The following is a 15,588-nucleotide window of genomic DNA, read 5'->3' on the forward strand; positions in this document are numbered from 1 at the left end:
CTGGCTCTGCTCCATAAAGTCAGGAGCAGAGGCGCTGGCCAGCTGGGAGCAACCCAGGCTACGGGGGAGTTCAATCCTTCGGCCGCCCAAGCTGCAAGCTCAGGCGGCCCCGGAGAACTCAACCCCTACCTGGGGCCTCACCCCCTCCTCTTCTCCCGAGGAGGGGGCTTCAAATTCGCCCGAACAGCTGATCGGCGCTGTTTCGGGCGAAAATCACTCAGCTGAGCCGCGGGCAGCCCGGGAAGGCTGCCTCCGCCGCCGCGGAGCCACCGGAAGCCGCATGTAAAGTCTTATTATATTTTAATTATGGGATCTGTGCAGACTGTAATACAGATGGGTGTCCCTTGCTATCACTAAACTTAATTGATGGAAATTGGAGTACTGCAGGAAGTTCTGGAAGGCCATAAGTTATCTGTTCTGCTAAAAAGAAAAAATATCTCCCCCAGAGGTTTCTACTCTTTTAAATTGTGGATCAGTCTTCACAGTAGAGAGCCTATTCTCAATCTTTGAGAGTACATTAAAGAATATTATAATTTGTACTTGTTCTTTTCAAAATACTTTTTCCCTAGCTACATTCGTGGATGTTCCATGGTTTTCTGCATTGATCAAGACTGGTTGTTCAGCTCTACCTATATATATGTTTCCAAATGGGCTACTGAACTCCCTGCTTGTGTTTCATTTATATCATACAGACTCTTCACCTAACAACACTAATTGGGGCTAATATTTCTGTTGCTAAGCGATGCCATAAAGTACAATGTCAGGTGACCTGATCACTTAGCAATGGCAATCCTACTACAGGTCATTAAGTGAGGACCTCATTGCAACTTCCTTCTGGCTTCAGGTGACTGGGATGCCACAGCTGTTGTAAGTGCAAGGCAGTTGCCAAATGCCCATATTGCAATCATGTGACTACAAGGGTCAGATGATCAGAACTTTAAATCAGTCACCTGTATCCCTTTGTTCAATGTTAAAACTTTGAACGGTCACCAAACGAATGCTGGTTAACCAAGGACTACCTGTACAACAAATATCCTGGTTAGCTTAGTTGTGTATCATCATGGAAAACAGTCTGCCGAACAGTGTCCACTTTGTTAAATTATGGCAAAGATATTACTTTGGCATGAAAAAAGGGCAACTAATGACAACACAAATAGTGTGTATATTGCGTTTCTTTGGTGCGTGGGTATGTAAACACGGAGGGTTAACAGATGGTTTCCTGCGACGTTCTGCAAGAGAAAGGGGAAAACGACAGCCACCCCCCAAATATATATTTTTTTGAATATATTTTTTGAATGTGTACAGAACTGTAAGAGCTGAAAAGGTCATCTCCTGAATTAACTGCTGATCAGAAGGGGTATGTTCTGAGAATTACTTGTAGCCTATTGTATATGATTAGGTGACTGATAAAGGAGAATATTTGTAACTCAGGGTTGAAATGAGTGTGTATGATTGGGTGACTGCTTCCTGCTGACTAACCAGGTAGTACAGGGAATATAAGGTAACCTGGTTCCAACAAGATAAGTGGAAAGTGAGTGCTATAGAATTTAGCTGGGGAGTTTATGTGAAAGTCCGGTACATTTTCCTTTCAAAGTTTATACTTGGTTAATCCAGAAGCCTGAAGGGGAAAAAAACCCAATGAGAAATAAAAAAGTTTCTCTACTGGTAGTACCATAGTCTAAGAAGAATTGAAGATTAACAATCAAGGGTCTGTCTGGAGATTCAAGCACTGATCTCCAGTGCTTCTGATGAGTTTAGTTTGTTTTTTAATCCCATCATTATTGCTTTTATGAAAAACTTAAGGCTGCAAAAATACTCAAATGTTTGTTCCTCCTATTTTCCCAACAACAGGAACAAACCTTTGAGACAGTGACTGGCAGAAAGTCACCCAGCTGGCTTTCATGCCTAAGGTAGGAGTAGAACTCACAGTTTCTTGGTTTCTAACCTGGTGCCTTAAATACTAGACCTGATTCTCTCTCTTTTTTTTCCTGAAAACATGCTGGAAGAAATTTACAACAAATACCTACTTACAGCAGTGCCTGAAAAAAATAATCCAAAAATTGGTGCAGCAAGTAGTTAAACTCCAGTTGATAAGAAAAGACAAGGAATTATCAGTTTGTTTATTTATTTATTTATTTATTTGATTGATTGATTGATTGATTGATTTTATATACTGCCCTATTCCTGAAGGACTCAGGGCGGTTTACAGGGTGAATTAAAACAATACAAATAAATACAATTAAAATAGAATTAAATTAAAACAATTTAAAATTTAAAGTTAAATTAAAACCCCCTCAGTCCAGGCCAGAAAGATCAAATAACCAAGTTTTCAGGTCCCGGCGAAACAAGTGAAGGTCCGGGGCAGTCCGAAGTTCTACCGGCAGTTCATTCCATAGGGCAGGCGTGCCCACAAAGAATGCCCTCCCCCTTGGAATCACCCGCTGGCATTCCCTAACCGGTGGAACCCTAAGGAGGCCCTCCCTATGGGAACGCACAGGACGATGGGAGGCTGATGCTGGCAGCAGGTGCTCCCTGAGATAATCTGGACCCATGCCATTTAGGGCTTTATAGGTCATCACCAGCACCTTGAATCTCACCTGGAGGGGAACTGGAAGCCAATGCAGCTCGCGGAGAAGAGGTGTTACATGAGAGTAAAGAAAGGTAGAAACAGACACTGAAAGTTGTCCATCATATGATAAACACGGTGCATGGGAGTAACATCTAGAAGCAAGAGTTACAGAATATCTGCTGCACTCCTGAAATTCATAAGCAGCCTTCAGGCTCTTGCAGATGAACAGATCTGAGCTTTCAAGGAAAGCAAAAGAGAGACTATATATGAGAAATGGGAGAGTAGATCCTAGAAGGGCAGAGACAATATAAGTGTATCAAAAGAGAAACATCCCAAAAGGGAAAAGATTCAGAAGAAGGAAAAAAAAAGATATGCTGATTGGTCAGTCATTACTATGAGGCTTCGAAACAAGCATATCACGTAGAGCCCTTTGCTTGTGAATTGTGTCGTTTGTGAGAAAGAATCGGGATTGAGATCCAACAAATATCAACTCTAATAACAATTACATCCTGCTGATATGTAAGGGAATTAATTAGTGCAGAGGACAGCTAGAATGTTTCATTATAGATACTGAAAATCACAAAATGAACCCTGAGGGCTTAAATTGTGTTCTCTAAATGCTTTCACGACATGAAAGAAGAATAGAAAGAAAAAGAAAAATACTGCAAATCAGTGAATAACTATACAGGTTAGGTTAATAAGAACGACTTGATTTCTGAGACTCTGGCCTTTGGTCCAAAGTATTTACATGCAGAACTATGGACATGAGATACGTTGTACATCATAAGAAATGGAAAATGTGTCTAGGCCAGACATGATAAGGTTGATTAGAAGAGCTTTAAATCGAATTAGTGTAGGTTAAACTCCTAATGTAGGACTTTTCATTAAGTCTTGTGTACTGTGCAGAAGTGTTCCTGAAATGAACTTTTAAGTTAGTTTAAAAAATAGGCTTGCTTTCATTGCCTTCATTGATTGTGCTTTAATGTTCAAAACGTAAAAAAGTAAGATGAATTTGCTCCTCTTTTGACAGAAACATAAATATAATTTAAAGATATAAAATTGACATGGTGGTCTGACTCCTTTGACTGCATTGTGGCATTTGAAGAGGAAACCATTCGTTGTTAAGAGAAGCAGTTGAACAGAAGGAGCAGTTGCAATGTCTGTCAAAAAAATCGATTCCTACCCATAAAGCCAAATCAACAAACCTGGAACTGTTTAGCCTAGTATCAAAAAAAATAAAACTCAGAATGAGCAAAGGTTAGTGGAGATGCTAAGAAGAACAAAAACAATCTTGCTAGATAAGTTCAAAATGAAAAAAAAAATCAATACACCAGCTGAACAATAAATAAGATAAAGTATTTACAGGCGACAAGGAAAAGCAGAACCACCAAAGCTACATAATTTGTTTCATTCTTCCAACCACAAAGGAGATTGTGAAGGCAGAATAATAGAGTAGGATTGAAGCTTGTGATTGATGGAAGCATGATCAGGGAAAAGCTTTTTACTTCGAATGGATTTTAATCTTTTGGACTAGATGAATGGCATTGTAGGGTGCTGAGGTAGTTGATTGGCCTGTTATCCTGGAGAACAGATGAAGTTCCAGATGAGTTGAGGAAGATAAAAGGGAGAAAGGAAGAACCATTGTGCTGCAGCCTAGTGAGTTTGACTTCAATATCTGGTTAGGAGATAAAGAGGTTGATCTGGAGGATCTTTCAAAGCACTGTGATAATTACTAATGTTAGCATGAGTTTATGTTGAATAAATAAATTTTCCTCCTTTTTTCATAGGATAACTTCCACAATAGACTGTGGGAGTGTTTTATATCTTCAACAAAACAATTAACAAAATACTCAATGACCTGCAGATTAAGGCTGGTCAGAAGACGTAAATTACATTCAAAACCTTGATAGTTTGGAGAAATGGGCTGAAAAAGGTAGAATGTGTTCAACAGAATCGAGGATGCATTTGTCATTTAGAAAACAAAAATCAAATGTACAACTGTAGATGGCATGATATTAATAGTAAATAGTGTGGCTTGGCAATAGTTATAGTAAAGATTGGAATACAGGCAGTACTCTTTTTAAGAACAGGTTGCATTCTGAGAGGCTGTTCATAAATGTGGTTTGTTCGCAAGGCCAAACGTGTGTGTGTGTATGTGTATGTGTGGCATGCTGTAAACAAACCTCCCAATGTTTGGGACCTTCTCTGTTGGAGTTGTGGGTAGTTTTTTTTGTGTTTATGAAAGCTTATAAGTTGAAAGTTTGTAAGTGGAAAAATGTTTTGTAGTTGATTCCAAATTAAAATGAGCTAGCTATGTGATATGACTCCCCAAAAAGCAGTATAGTAGCAGGCCGAAGCAACAGAAACATCATTTCCTAATTAAGGGAATGAATTATTTTGTTCTGCTTTGGTCAGATCCTGTCTTGAGTGTTACATACAGTTCTGGAAATTATAAGAAGTCAGAAAAATTAGAACAAATTCCAGTAAGAAGAATCAAGCTAATCAAGGGATTAGAAGCTAGATTGTGTGAGGAGACATTGAAAATATCTGTGTTTAGCTTTGAGAAAAGAACACTAAGGATGATATGACTGTAACTCGTCAAATAGTCATTTTTGAAGAAACTTCAAAAGTCCTTGGTTAACGACCACTCATGTAGTGACTCTTATAACAATACTGAACAAGTGGTATTTACGACTGGTTCTCGAAGTTCCAGCTGTCCTAGCACCACCATGATCATGTGATTGCGATCCATGGGCTTGGCAACTGGCTTGCATTTATGGGGTCTCAATGTTTCATGTCACATGATTGCCATTTGTGAGTTTCCCTTCTGGCTTCCTACAAGCAAAGTCACTGGGCAAGCTGGCAAGAAAGATAGTTAGCTGTTCCTGTAAATCATTCCCACTCATGCCACTTTCCTGCATGCCCTCCCACATTCCACATCACCCACCTTCCACCTGGCCATGCTTGCACCATACTACAATAGCCACTTGGCCTTGCACTGGCTTGCTTAAGAGCCACCTGGTTCTTATGATTTCCCATTAGCTTTGCTCACTTAATAACCTATGATCCTCAGTTACAACATCAACAGACTGCCAGGATTGCCATCCCTAAATAATGTGGTTACATAATGTGCTTTATGACTGCATCACTTAGGGATGGAAACTCCAGTTCCAATTACTATTACAGGTAGCAAGGATTATCTATAACCAAAATCCTATTATTTATGATTTATGTTGATTGATTATTTAGTATCCTATCTATCATTATGCTGTAGCTTATGATTTATGATGATAGTATTTTATGATCATGATTTATCACTTGTTGCTTTTATGTATACTGAATGCTTATGCACCGGAGACAAATTTTTCAATCACACTTCACTGATATAATCTATTCTATTCTATTCTATTCTATTCTATTCTATTCTATTCTATTCTATTCTATTCTATTCTATTCTATTCTATTCTAACAAATCACATAGAAGGAATTCAAGACTGCTCTTCCTTGTCCCAGGTGCAAGAAACAGTTAATGGATTATGTTACAGGAAGGCAGGTTGTGTCTAAATGTGAGGGGGGGAAAAACCTTATCTGTAAAAGCAGTTTGATATGATACCTATTTCTCAGAGAGATAGTAGACTACTATCAACTACAGACAACTCTTCATTGTATATTTTATTTATTTATTTATCAAATTTATATAGCAGCCCATCTCACTAATATGACTGTGGGCAATGTACAATAAATCAATTAAAACTAAATCTTAAATAACTGAAACAAAATATAAACACAGGAGAATGCACCAAAATCTCACATACAATGCAACCATCTTACAGGTCCTTTATTAGCTTGGAATCGCTGTTAAAAATCCCCACGTTATTAAGAATTTCTGGAAGGACAGTAGAGTTGGACTTAGAAGCTAAATTTCTGGCACACATTCATTTGAATTCTTTCAGTGAATAGAGGTTGGAATCCGTGGTTCTAGCTGGCCTTAGTTTATGTTCATATTTGAATGATAAAAATTATTTCTCTTTGAAGAGAAGCATGATTGCTTCTTCCTCCTATAAGTGGCCAGAGGGACAGTTCTTCCCAAATTGACTGTTTGTGGTCTGGTAGCTCTTAAATGTTTCCAAATGCAGGATGTACATTATTTCTGGCTGCTATATATTGTTCTATCTATATTATACAAAAAATACAAGAGAATTTTTTTTAAATAAAAACTAATTTCTTCATTTTATCTTCAAGATGCGGTTTTGCCTCAAATGTTTTAGTAGAAATAATATTCAATTATGTATCTTCTTCAGTGTAAAAGAAATGTTATAGTTACAGCTGATACAGGCCTGCTGTTTAATAGCTTCAGAATAGGATTTCCTTGATGCTGCCCTTTAAGTTGGCTTTGAAGCCATGAACTTAGCTTTGAAGCCAGAGCTTCCCATATCCTGCTAAGCATGCTGTCCTCCCATCATCACCACCACCACTCTCAAATTGTAGATCTACTGTTTTAAAATCTGAGCTTTTGACTATAGCTTATTTATTAAGCATTTCTGTTACTGTTACCAGGAAGTACTGAGCACATACATGTTTATTTATTTATTTATTATTTATTAATTCGGTTTATATACCGCCCTACTCCCGAAGGACTCAGGGCGGTTTACAAGGCAAAATTTAAAAACAATACAATATAAAATTAAAATAAAATTAAATTAAGTCTAGCCCCCAAAAAATTAAAATCACAGTTTAAAAACATTAAAACCCCTCAGTCCAGACTAGATAGCTCAAAGAGCCAGGTTGTTTCATGACTTGGCTTGTTCAAGAAAAACCAGAAGAACAGCAACAAATGCATGTTAATTTTACCAACTGCTTACCCTAGAAAGCAATATCTATACATTTTGATCACAGACGTTAGCTGTAGCTATATTTGTTATAGATAAAAATAAAATAAAAATTTTAGGAAATTTAAGAAAAAAAGAGAAATGAGGTTTTTTTTTATAAGATTATTTTAGCAACATGTTGGGAATGTATATTTTAATGTATCATTTTGGAGGGCATTAATCATTCAAACGTGCTAATTTTCTCATTTGCTGTTAACATTTTACTGCTCTGAAAGCAATTAAAACAGTTGTTTCATATTTAATTATTTGACTTATCAGTTAAAGTAAAAGTATAGATTTAATTTTCAAACAATTTCAATGTTAACTATCATATAGAACAATTGTGTGCCATTTTCTTATAAACCAAGGAGGAAAAAAATATTGTGAGATTTTTACATATAGAAAGATTTTCACCAGATGTTTTTATAAAAGCTCATTTTTGTTTTTCATTTTTTCCCCCCTAAGCAGTCGTACTCCTGGAAGCCGACAAGCATCCCCAACTGAAGTAACTGAGCGTTTGGGTCCGAACCCTAACCCTGCCGAAGGCTTGTCTTCGCTTTCTAATCCTTCAACTCACAAGCCACTGGTGGAGGAATTTTCAAACTCTGAATCTCAGAATTTGGATGCTATGGAACAAGTGGGTCTTGATTCTCTGCAGTTTGATTATCCTGGAAATCAGGTACAAATGGATTCTTCAGGAGCTACTGTGGGACTCTTTGATTATAATTCACAACAACAGGTTAGTATGTTTTTTATACCCATATTAATGGTTGGAATTACAGCATTATATACGTTACAGGTTTCAACTAAAAATGAGAACTTTCTAAAGTTCTTACATCTCTTGTTGCTGTTGTACTTTTTTAAAAAATATTTTTTTTACTCCATGCCGATTCCATATCAAGGGAAGACACTTGATCTCAATCATAATGCCTTAGCTTTGAATAAACCCAGCCATTGTCATGAATTATCATTCATAGTTCAGTGCTATGCATGGTGTCTGAATTGTAGCATATTCAAGATAATGTAACTTCTGCTACCAGCTAGATTGTGCAACATATTAAACTGAAAGAAAAAGCATGCCATGCAAAATTGACATTTCTGGTAGTAGTTTATTATAATGTGGAATTATTTCATAATATTCTTGAAGAATTACTTCTATTTAAATTTAAAATTCACAGTGTTGAACAGTCCTGTGTGTAATACTCCATGGAGTAATAATGGGTCAGTCTTATATATTAGATAGAAAGTGTGTTTGTTAATAATGTAATGTGTGACTCAAAAATCAAATCAGTTTTGCTTAATGTCTTTTTTGTTGTCTTTTAGATATTTCAGAGGACTAATCCTCTTACTGTCCAGCAGTTAACAGCAGCACAACAGCAGCAATATGCACTGGCAGCAGCACAGCAACCGCATATAGGTGAGCATTTTAAAGTTTGTGATAAAAAGGTTCTGGATTTCAGCTGATATACATATACATAGAATATCTATAGCAGCTGGTGTGTGTGTGTATGTTTGTGTGTGTGTGTGTGTGTGTGTGTGTGTGTGTGTGTGTGTGTGTACTTAAAGTATAAAATCTTCGAACACCGGGATGGATAAAAAAAGACAAACCAAGGAAAGAGAGTACCGCAACACACCAACACACGTCCAAATACAGCAAGATCAACTAAATCAGATAGTGAAAAGCAAGGGCGGCATTTAAATAAACAAAAAACATTGGGGTGGCCAGTCCAGGGATCAGATAAAGATCAGCGGTTAAGCATTGAAAGAAAGTCATACATGCAAGTGAATCGGGGCGGGGAGCTGTTTGCAGAAATCACGGAAGGGAGTCAGGAGGGAAACCCAGGCATAGCACAGAATAGCCAACCACAAGCAAGGAGAGTAGAGAAGGAGGACACAGAGAACAAGGAAGTACAAATACCAACAGCTATGACATTGGATGAGGAACAACAACAACAAAAAAAGATCAGTCAAGGTAGTCAAACCAAAACAGATAGGGAGGAGAAAGATTTAAAAAAGGGGACAGTAAGACCAGATTGCAAGGGAAGCAATGCGAGACAGTCTAAACAATCATGATTGGCTAGAGCAAGGTCCATCACGTGGCCAATGAGCAGAGCGTGGAACCAAACGCTTTACCAACGGTTTTTCCAACCTTCAATGCTTTCTCTGATGACGCTGGCAGAGGACCAGCGAAAGCTTAGATTAGGTAGATATGCTTTAAACAGTTATTTTTATTGCTTATTATGATCTTTTAGCAATAAATGACTGTTTTTTTATCCATCCCAGTGTTCAAAGATTTTATACTTTAAGTAAATATGCCTGGGATTCGTAGTTTTAAAATTATTAAGAATACACACACACACAGAGAGAGAGAGAGAGAGAGACCCCAGCTGGTATATATACATACATACATACATACATACATGAAATATTTCAGGATTTTGCCAGTGGAAATAAGCGGAAATATGTACAATAGATTCTTTTTTTCAAACTGCAAAAGGGGTCTTGTTTCCTCTTCAAAAGACTAACCATAGGATTGATAGATCTTAACCAGTCATAGTTGGCTGTGTCTTTAGCTGCTGCAGTTGGAGTGAAGGAATTATCTAAACTTGGGAAGTGCCAGATTCTTCCACTTGATCTTTAGTGGATGCTGGACATGCGCTGCGTGAACTGCTTTCTACCTGCAATACATTATACAATCAGCCTTGCACCTCAGTGCTTGACAATGAAGATTGCAAAAGTGCAAAGTAGAGTCATTGTGTAGCAAGATAAAAGTATGTTATTAGAAAGTGTATTCTAGTGTGAAATAAGCTTACAAAATACTAAATTTTTATTATCGGCAGTGAAAATGAAATTGTCGGTTACAATTAAGGCCTTTTCAATTTTCTACCACTATTCTCTGAAATCACATCAAACTTGTAGCATTTAAAAAACTTGTGTGGTACAACACTATGTGCTGTGTCTGTTTTTGGTGAAATTGAACCTTTTGTCACTGTAACAGGTGTATTTTCGGCAGGCTTGGCTCCAGCTGCTTTTGTGCCAAATCCCTATATTATCAGTGCTGCTCCCCCAGGTGCTGACCCGTATACAGCAGCAGGCTTGGCTGCCGCAGCTACCTTAGCAGGTAAGGCAATCCTGCTTTCAGACAACTCTAGTGTTGCATATTTTAAAAATATTTGTTTTTAAAAATGTATAAATCATCACCCAAGTGAGTCAGATTGTTCCTCTTGATTTTCAGATATCAGATTTACTATGGACTTCAAAGCATTCAGGCCTGTTCATTTTCTATTGTGTCCATGTCTGTGGAAATAATTTTAATCAAGATTTTAATTTTAATTTTCTACTAGTTTTCTTAGACTCCCAAGTCCCACGTTCCTCGTCATTCAACATTCAGCAGCAGAAAAACTAAAGCAAATGTTAGGAATTTATTGTCTTCCTTTTGAATGATGTCACAAGATTGGGACAGGACAGGAAGGAGATATTGTCAATATTTTAATTATAAATTGATACCATCAGATAAAATGTATCAAACCTGACATTTCAGAACAGACGTCATTCTTGGATTAAAATCCATAATCAAATAGATAGCATCATCTAAATTGTTACCTTAATCTGTACATAGTTAAATTACTTTTTATTGGGCTTAAGTGATTTCCGTATGGCTAACTAAGGGAGTTTGTTATTTAGGGAGCTGCTGACTGGAAGGCTGATTCAGATCACAATACGGAATGATTTATCCAAAGTTTTATTAATCTATATGATTTTTAGGCATATAAGTTTCCTAAATACTAATTCCAGGTGAACCTAGGATTACAACTATAGACCAGGCTATCATAGGGTTGCTCCAGGTCTATTTTCTCATTGTCCCAACTTCTAGATGGAGACAGATATCATTTAAGGCTGAAGAAGACAGATTCTACTAACTCCTATCCTCCAATTGTTTATATGTAAACCAGTTTCTTGTTCTACTATTGTTATCCGTTGATTCAAATTATTTGGTCACATCTAATTTTATTCTTAATAAATATTTGGTCTACAACCTTATTTGGATTACTATATCCCAGTGTAATTAATGTAGGCCTTTACAGACTCATTATTTGGTTTATGATAGCCTGACTTCAGCCTTAGATTCCTGCTGGCAGTTCTTAGAAACCCAAACAAATGCTTTGTAACAATTTTGCTGATAAGGAGAATCTGGCATAGTTTCTTATAAGGAAGCTTTCTCATCAGAAGAGGAAGGGTTATTGAGTTGACCTTAGTGGTGGAATCTTATCAAAAGAACTCTAGAATATTAATTGGAATTGGGAGAAAATTTGAAAGAAAGGTACAAAGTGGCTAACAGCTAAAATGAACCTATACAGCTCTGGTTGTCGGAAGAAATTTATGGTTTTAAAGTGGTATGTGGTATTAATATGGCATAACATGGGCTAATACAGATGAATTGAATTTGGCAGTGTTTATTCATTGAGAGATCAGGAAAAGATTGCTGAAGCGTTTTGGGCACAATTCAGAAAAGAGTGCTGAATGATTGGGAAGGTACATTAGGTGGTGTGGTCTGCTTTGTTCTTCTTGGAAGAGGGTGGAAAATCAAAGGTTTGCCACTCAGAGAAAAGCCAGCTGCCAGCCTAATTAACAAAGGGAAAATTGGTCAGTAATTTATATGTCCTTCCTTAATTCTAAATAAGGAAGTAGGTAGGGTGCAGAAATAGAATACAGTCAGGCAGAGAGACAAGGGTATACAGTGCATTCATACTGTACCCATAGAAAAATCTTGTTGCATAATATTAAATGAGAGAAAAGTTCAGTCCGGCGTTATGGAACCAACTGCCGGTTGAGCTCCGGATGGCATCAGACCTCCGATCCTTCCGTCGCGGGTTGAAGACCCATTTATTTGAACTAGCGGGTCTGGCCTGATGGGGGTACTTGGGTTTTTTATAGGTTTGTTTTATTATTCTGGTTTTAACTTGGGCATTAATTTAATTATCTTTTAATGTTTGTACTGTTGTTTATATTTATGCCCTGTGAACCACCCTGAGTCCCTTTGGGAGAAGGGCGGTATAAAAATCTCAATAAATCTTAAATCTTAAATCTTACAGTTTAGAATCTCTTCACTTATCTAGAAATGGGCGATCAGAACTTGGCACATCAACCTTAAATCTATTAGCACTGCTAAAGAAAGCTGTTGGTTTGAAAGGACAGGTTAACAAATAAGAACATACTTTTTTTTACTTTTGTGTCCATTGTATGGTACTAAATAAATGTTTGGAAAGTATGGGACAAATTCTCCTCCCTATATTTGAATCTTTAGGGAGTTCACATTTTTAGGTGGATAAGATAATGATTCATGTTCGTTGTATATCATTGCCCATCCTCTCTATTTTTTTAAATATTATATGCTGTAAGTCTGGATTTGTTATATTATTTCAAGGCAAATGATGCTTGTACAGCGTGAATTAAAATATATTGGGTTTCTAACTCCCTTTTTTGGTATATCTGCTGATTTTCAGTATTGTAGACATTTAAGCCCCCTAGAAGCCTGATGGTAAGTGATTATATTTGCCTTGTGCGGTGATGTTTGTTTGGGAACCATTCTTGCTTAAATTTGGTTAAAATTCTTTGCGTATATCTGTCTGTCTGTCTGTCTATACTGTTAGTTTTGCCATGCTGAGTACTCAAAGTCTAAGTTCCCAATCAGATAGAATTGTATCTTTCTTCCAGTTTTAAACACAATTCATTCTCACTGCTGTAAGCATATCTTTCATTAAATTCTAATGTTTCTGGCTTTTTGCTGACATTATAACTAATAAAAAGCGATTTCATTTCCATTTTAAATTCCAAACTTTTCTGTGTTGTGCTATGTACATCTTTCTAATACTTTTGCGGGTTTTTTACATGCCCACCACATGGTTTTGTGACATTTCCAATATTTGTTACTGTAAGATCTTAGATATTAATGGAGTTGTATACCAGCTGTAGAATACATTGTATCAATTAAATTTAATTTGGTGTGAATTTTGTAGATTTAGTCTGTAATTCTTCCCATTACAGTGTTGTAACTATTTCTTTAAAACGGTGCATCATTCTATCATACAGCTTTTGTTTGCTCTCTCTTGGTATAACATAACTAAGTAAAAAATTACATAGACGCCCTAACAGATGGTGCTGTTTTTGTATGAGTGTTTTAAAATCCTGTCTTTTCTCTTAATATCCCTCCTTTCTTCCTGAAACCTGATTTTACTTTCTAGCAATTTGTAAGTACATCAACTAAGATATCTTCTGGCCTTCACTAAGTAGTTCTTGCTGTCTTTTTAGAGTCTGAGTAAACCATATCTGCATCTGTAATTACATTTTTCTTGCTACAGTTGTCTCCAACATGAAAAGCACTTCCTAGAAACACTAGAGATGAGCATATTATTTCCTTCATTGAGTTTCCTGCTATTGTCACACTTTGTCTAATAATATGTCCTTTTAAATTTTGATCATTCTTTGTGGTCAGCAATGACAAGCAGAATAAGATTCATACTCCTTTACTACCTTCTTCTCTTTTTTTGGTATCTCTGCACCATAATTATGTATAAAGCTATTGGCTGGTTCCTTCCAAAATTGCTGTTCTGCAATCAAAGGATTTTAACTCTGTTATCCCCTACAAGCAGCTTGCTTTATGAGGCTATTTAGACTTTGGAAGAGCAAGATCATCTCTCTGGAATCATGTAGGACTTTTTTGTTCTATATTGGGTCCCACTGTGCATAAAATTACCAACAGTTTATCATTCTTGTAGAGTTAAATTCTGATTCACACCATTAGGAATATCTTGGGAAATACATTTATTTTGATCATTGTAACCTAACCACTTTAAGGAAGTTTTCTACCTTTCAAGATCTCTTTTAATCTCTTGCCATAATTTAACATACAAGTGGTCCTCATTTAGAGACCTTTCCCAGTTACAGAGGTAATGAAAAAGCAACTTTATGATGAGTTCTTACATTTACAACCTTCACAGGTCTGTAAAACAAAGGCAAGCTGACCATCATAAGCCTAGTTGTTTCACTGAGCAACCACTTAACAACCAAGTTGCCAATACCAATAGTCACTAAATGAGGAACACCTGTAGTTAGTTTGCTGTTAAAATAAGATATTTCATTAAATGAGTCATCTGACAGAATGAGCTTCCTGCAGAAGATTGGTTTCTCCTTGTGTTAAAAATCTTGTGATTTTTGGTTTTGAATGCAGAATATTCTCCAAAATGATTGTTTTCATTAACTATTTTATACCCTCTTGTGGTTATGTAATAATGCCATGTTATTTGGATAACTTCTTGCCACAAATTCTGAGACCTTATTTGTTTCATCAGGCTTTTTCTGCCACTATTTGTAAAGCAGTGTTAAAGTGGACGTCCATTAGCCATAATCATCACTGCAGGATTTATTTTATTCAATACTGCCAGCAGGAATTGTCACTGAAAATTGTCAAAGGCTTTTTCCACATCCTCCCCCAAATCAGTGCATCTTTCCTTTTTTTTTTAGGTTCTGTTATATTGATTATAAAACTACTGTTGTTCTTTGCATTTCTCTTTGGGATAAAACCAGTTCGGTCAATTGTGTGTGATATCTGGTATTCTTTTCTTCAGTCCGTCAGGTAATTTTGTTGCAAAAAACTTGTAATCTACCTTTAGTTGTTCTAGAGCAGGGGTGTCAAACTGCCGGCTTGCGGGCCGGTTGCATCATGCAGAGGCCGTGTCCAACCCAGCTCCGGCAATGCAAAAAAATTCATGATACGTCGTGACACGTCAAGTGACGCGTCAAGTTTGACATCCGTGTTCTAGAGGGTAGGCACTGCTGCAGAGAGGTTTGTAGCACCTTGAATCATACCTGGAGGCAAGCCGAATCAGTGCAACTCTCGAAGAAGGGTTACATGTGCATTCTTTCTCTTTAAAAATTTAAGTCACCTAAACATTAGACAATAATTTCCAATCAATACTATATAAACAGTACAAGTAGTTCCCGACTTACTACCACAATTGGGGGGGGGTAGACTTTGGGTGATAAGTCCTGACAGTCATAAGTCGAGACTCCCAGATGTCCAGACTTGTTTTGATGACTGTTTTTATGGTAGTCATTAAGCAGATCACATCTTGAGTCCAAATCTGTTCTCCC

At 37.0% G+C, this 15,588-nt stretch overlaps 1 protein-coding gene across 13 annotated transcripts in view; it reads left to right on the forward strand.

Moving 5' to 3' along the window:
- Window positions 1-15,588, forward strand: part of PUM2 (pumilio RNA binding family member 2) — an 84,604-nt gene that overhangs the window by 21,342 nt on the left and 47,674 nt on the right. For 6 of the 13 annotated variants that reach the window (XM_081316783.1, XM_081316792.1, XM_081316784.1 and 3 more), the window contains 3 exons: window positions 7,903-8,176; window positions 8,761-8,854; window positions 10,436-10,558. In XM_081316783.1, the coding sequence (XP_081172909.1) occupies window positions 7,903-8,176; window positions 8,761-8,854; window positions 10,436-10,558 (491 nt within the window). The remainder of the gene's footprint in view (window positions 1-7,902; window positions 8,177-8,760; window positions 8,855-10,435; window positions 10,559-15,588) is intronic. The other 7 variants (XM_081316791.1, XM_081316793.1, XM_081316785.1 and 4 more) reach the window with 2 other exon arrangements.

Source organism: Vipera berus, assembly GCF_964194415.1.
Source record: "Vipera berus genome assembly, chromosome: 1".
NCBI lineage: Eukaryota > Metazoa > Chordata > Lepidosauria > Squamata > Viperidae > Vipera > Vipera berus.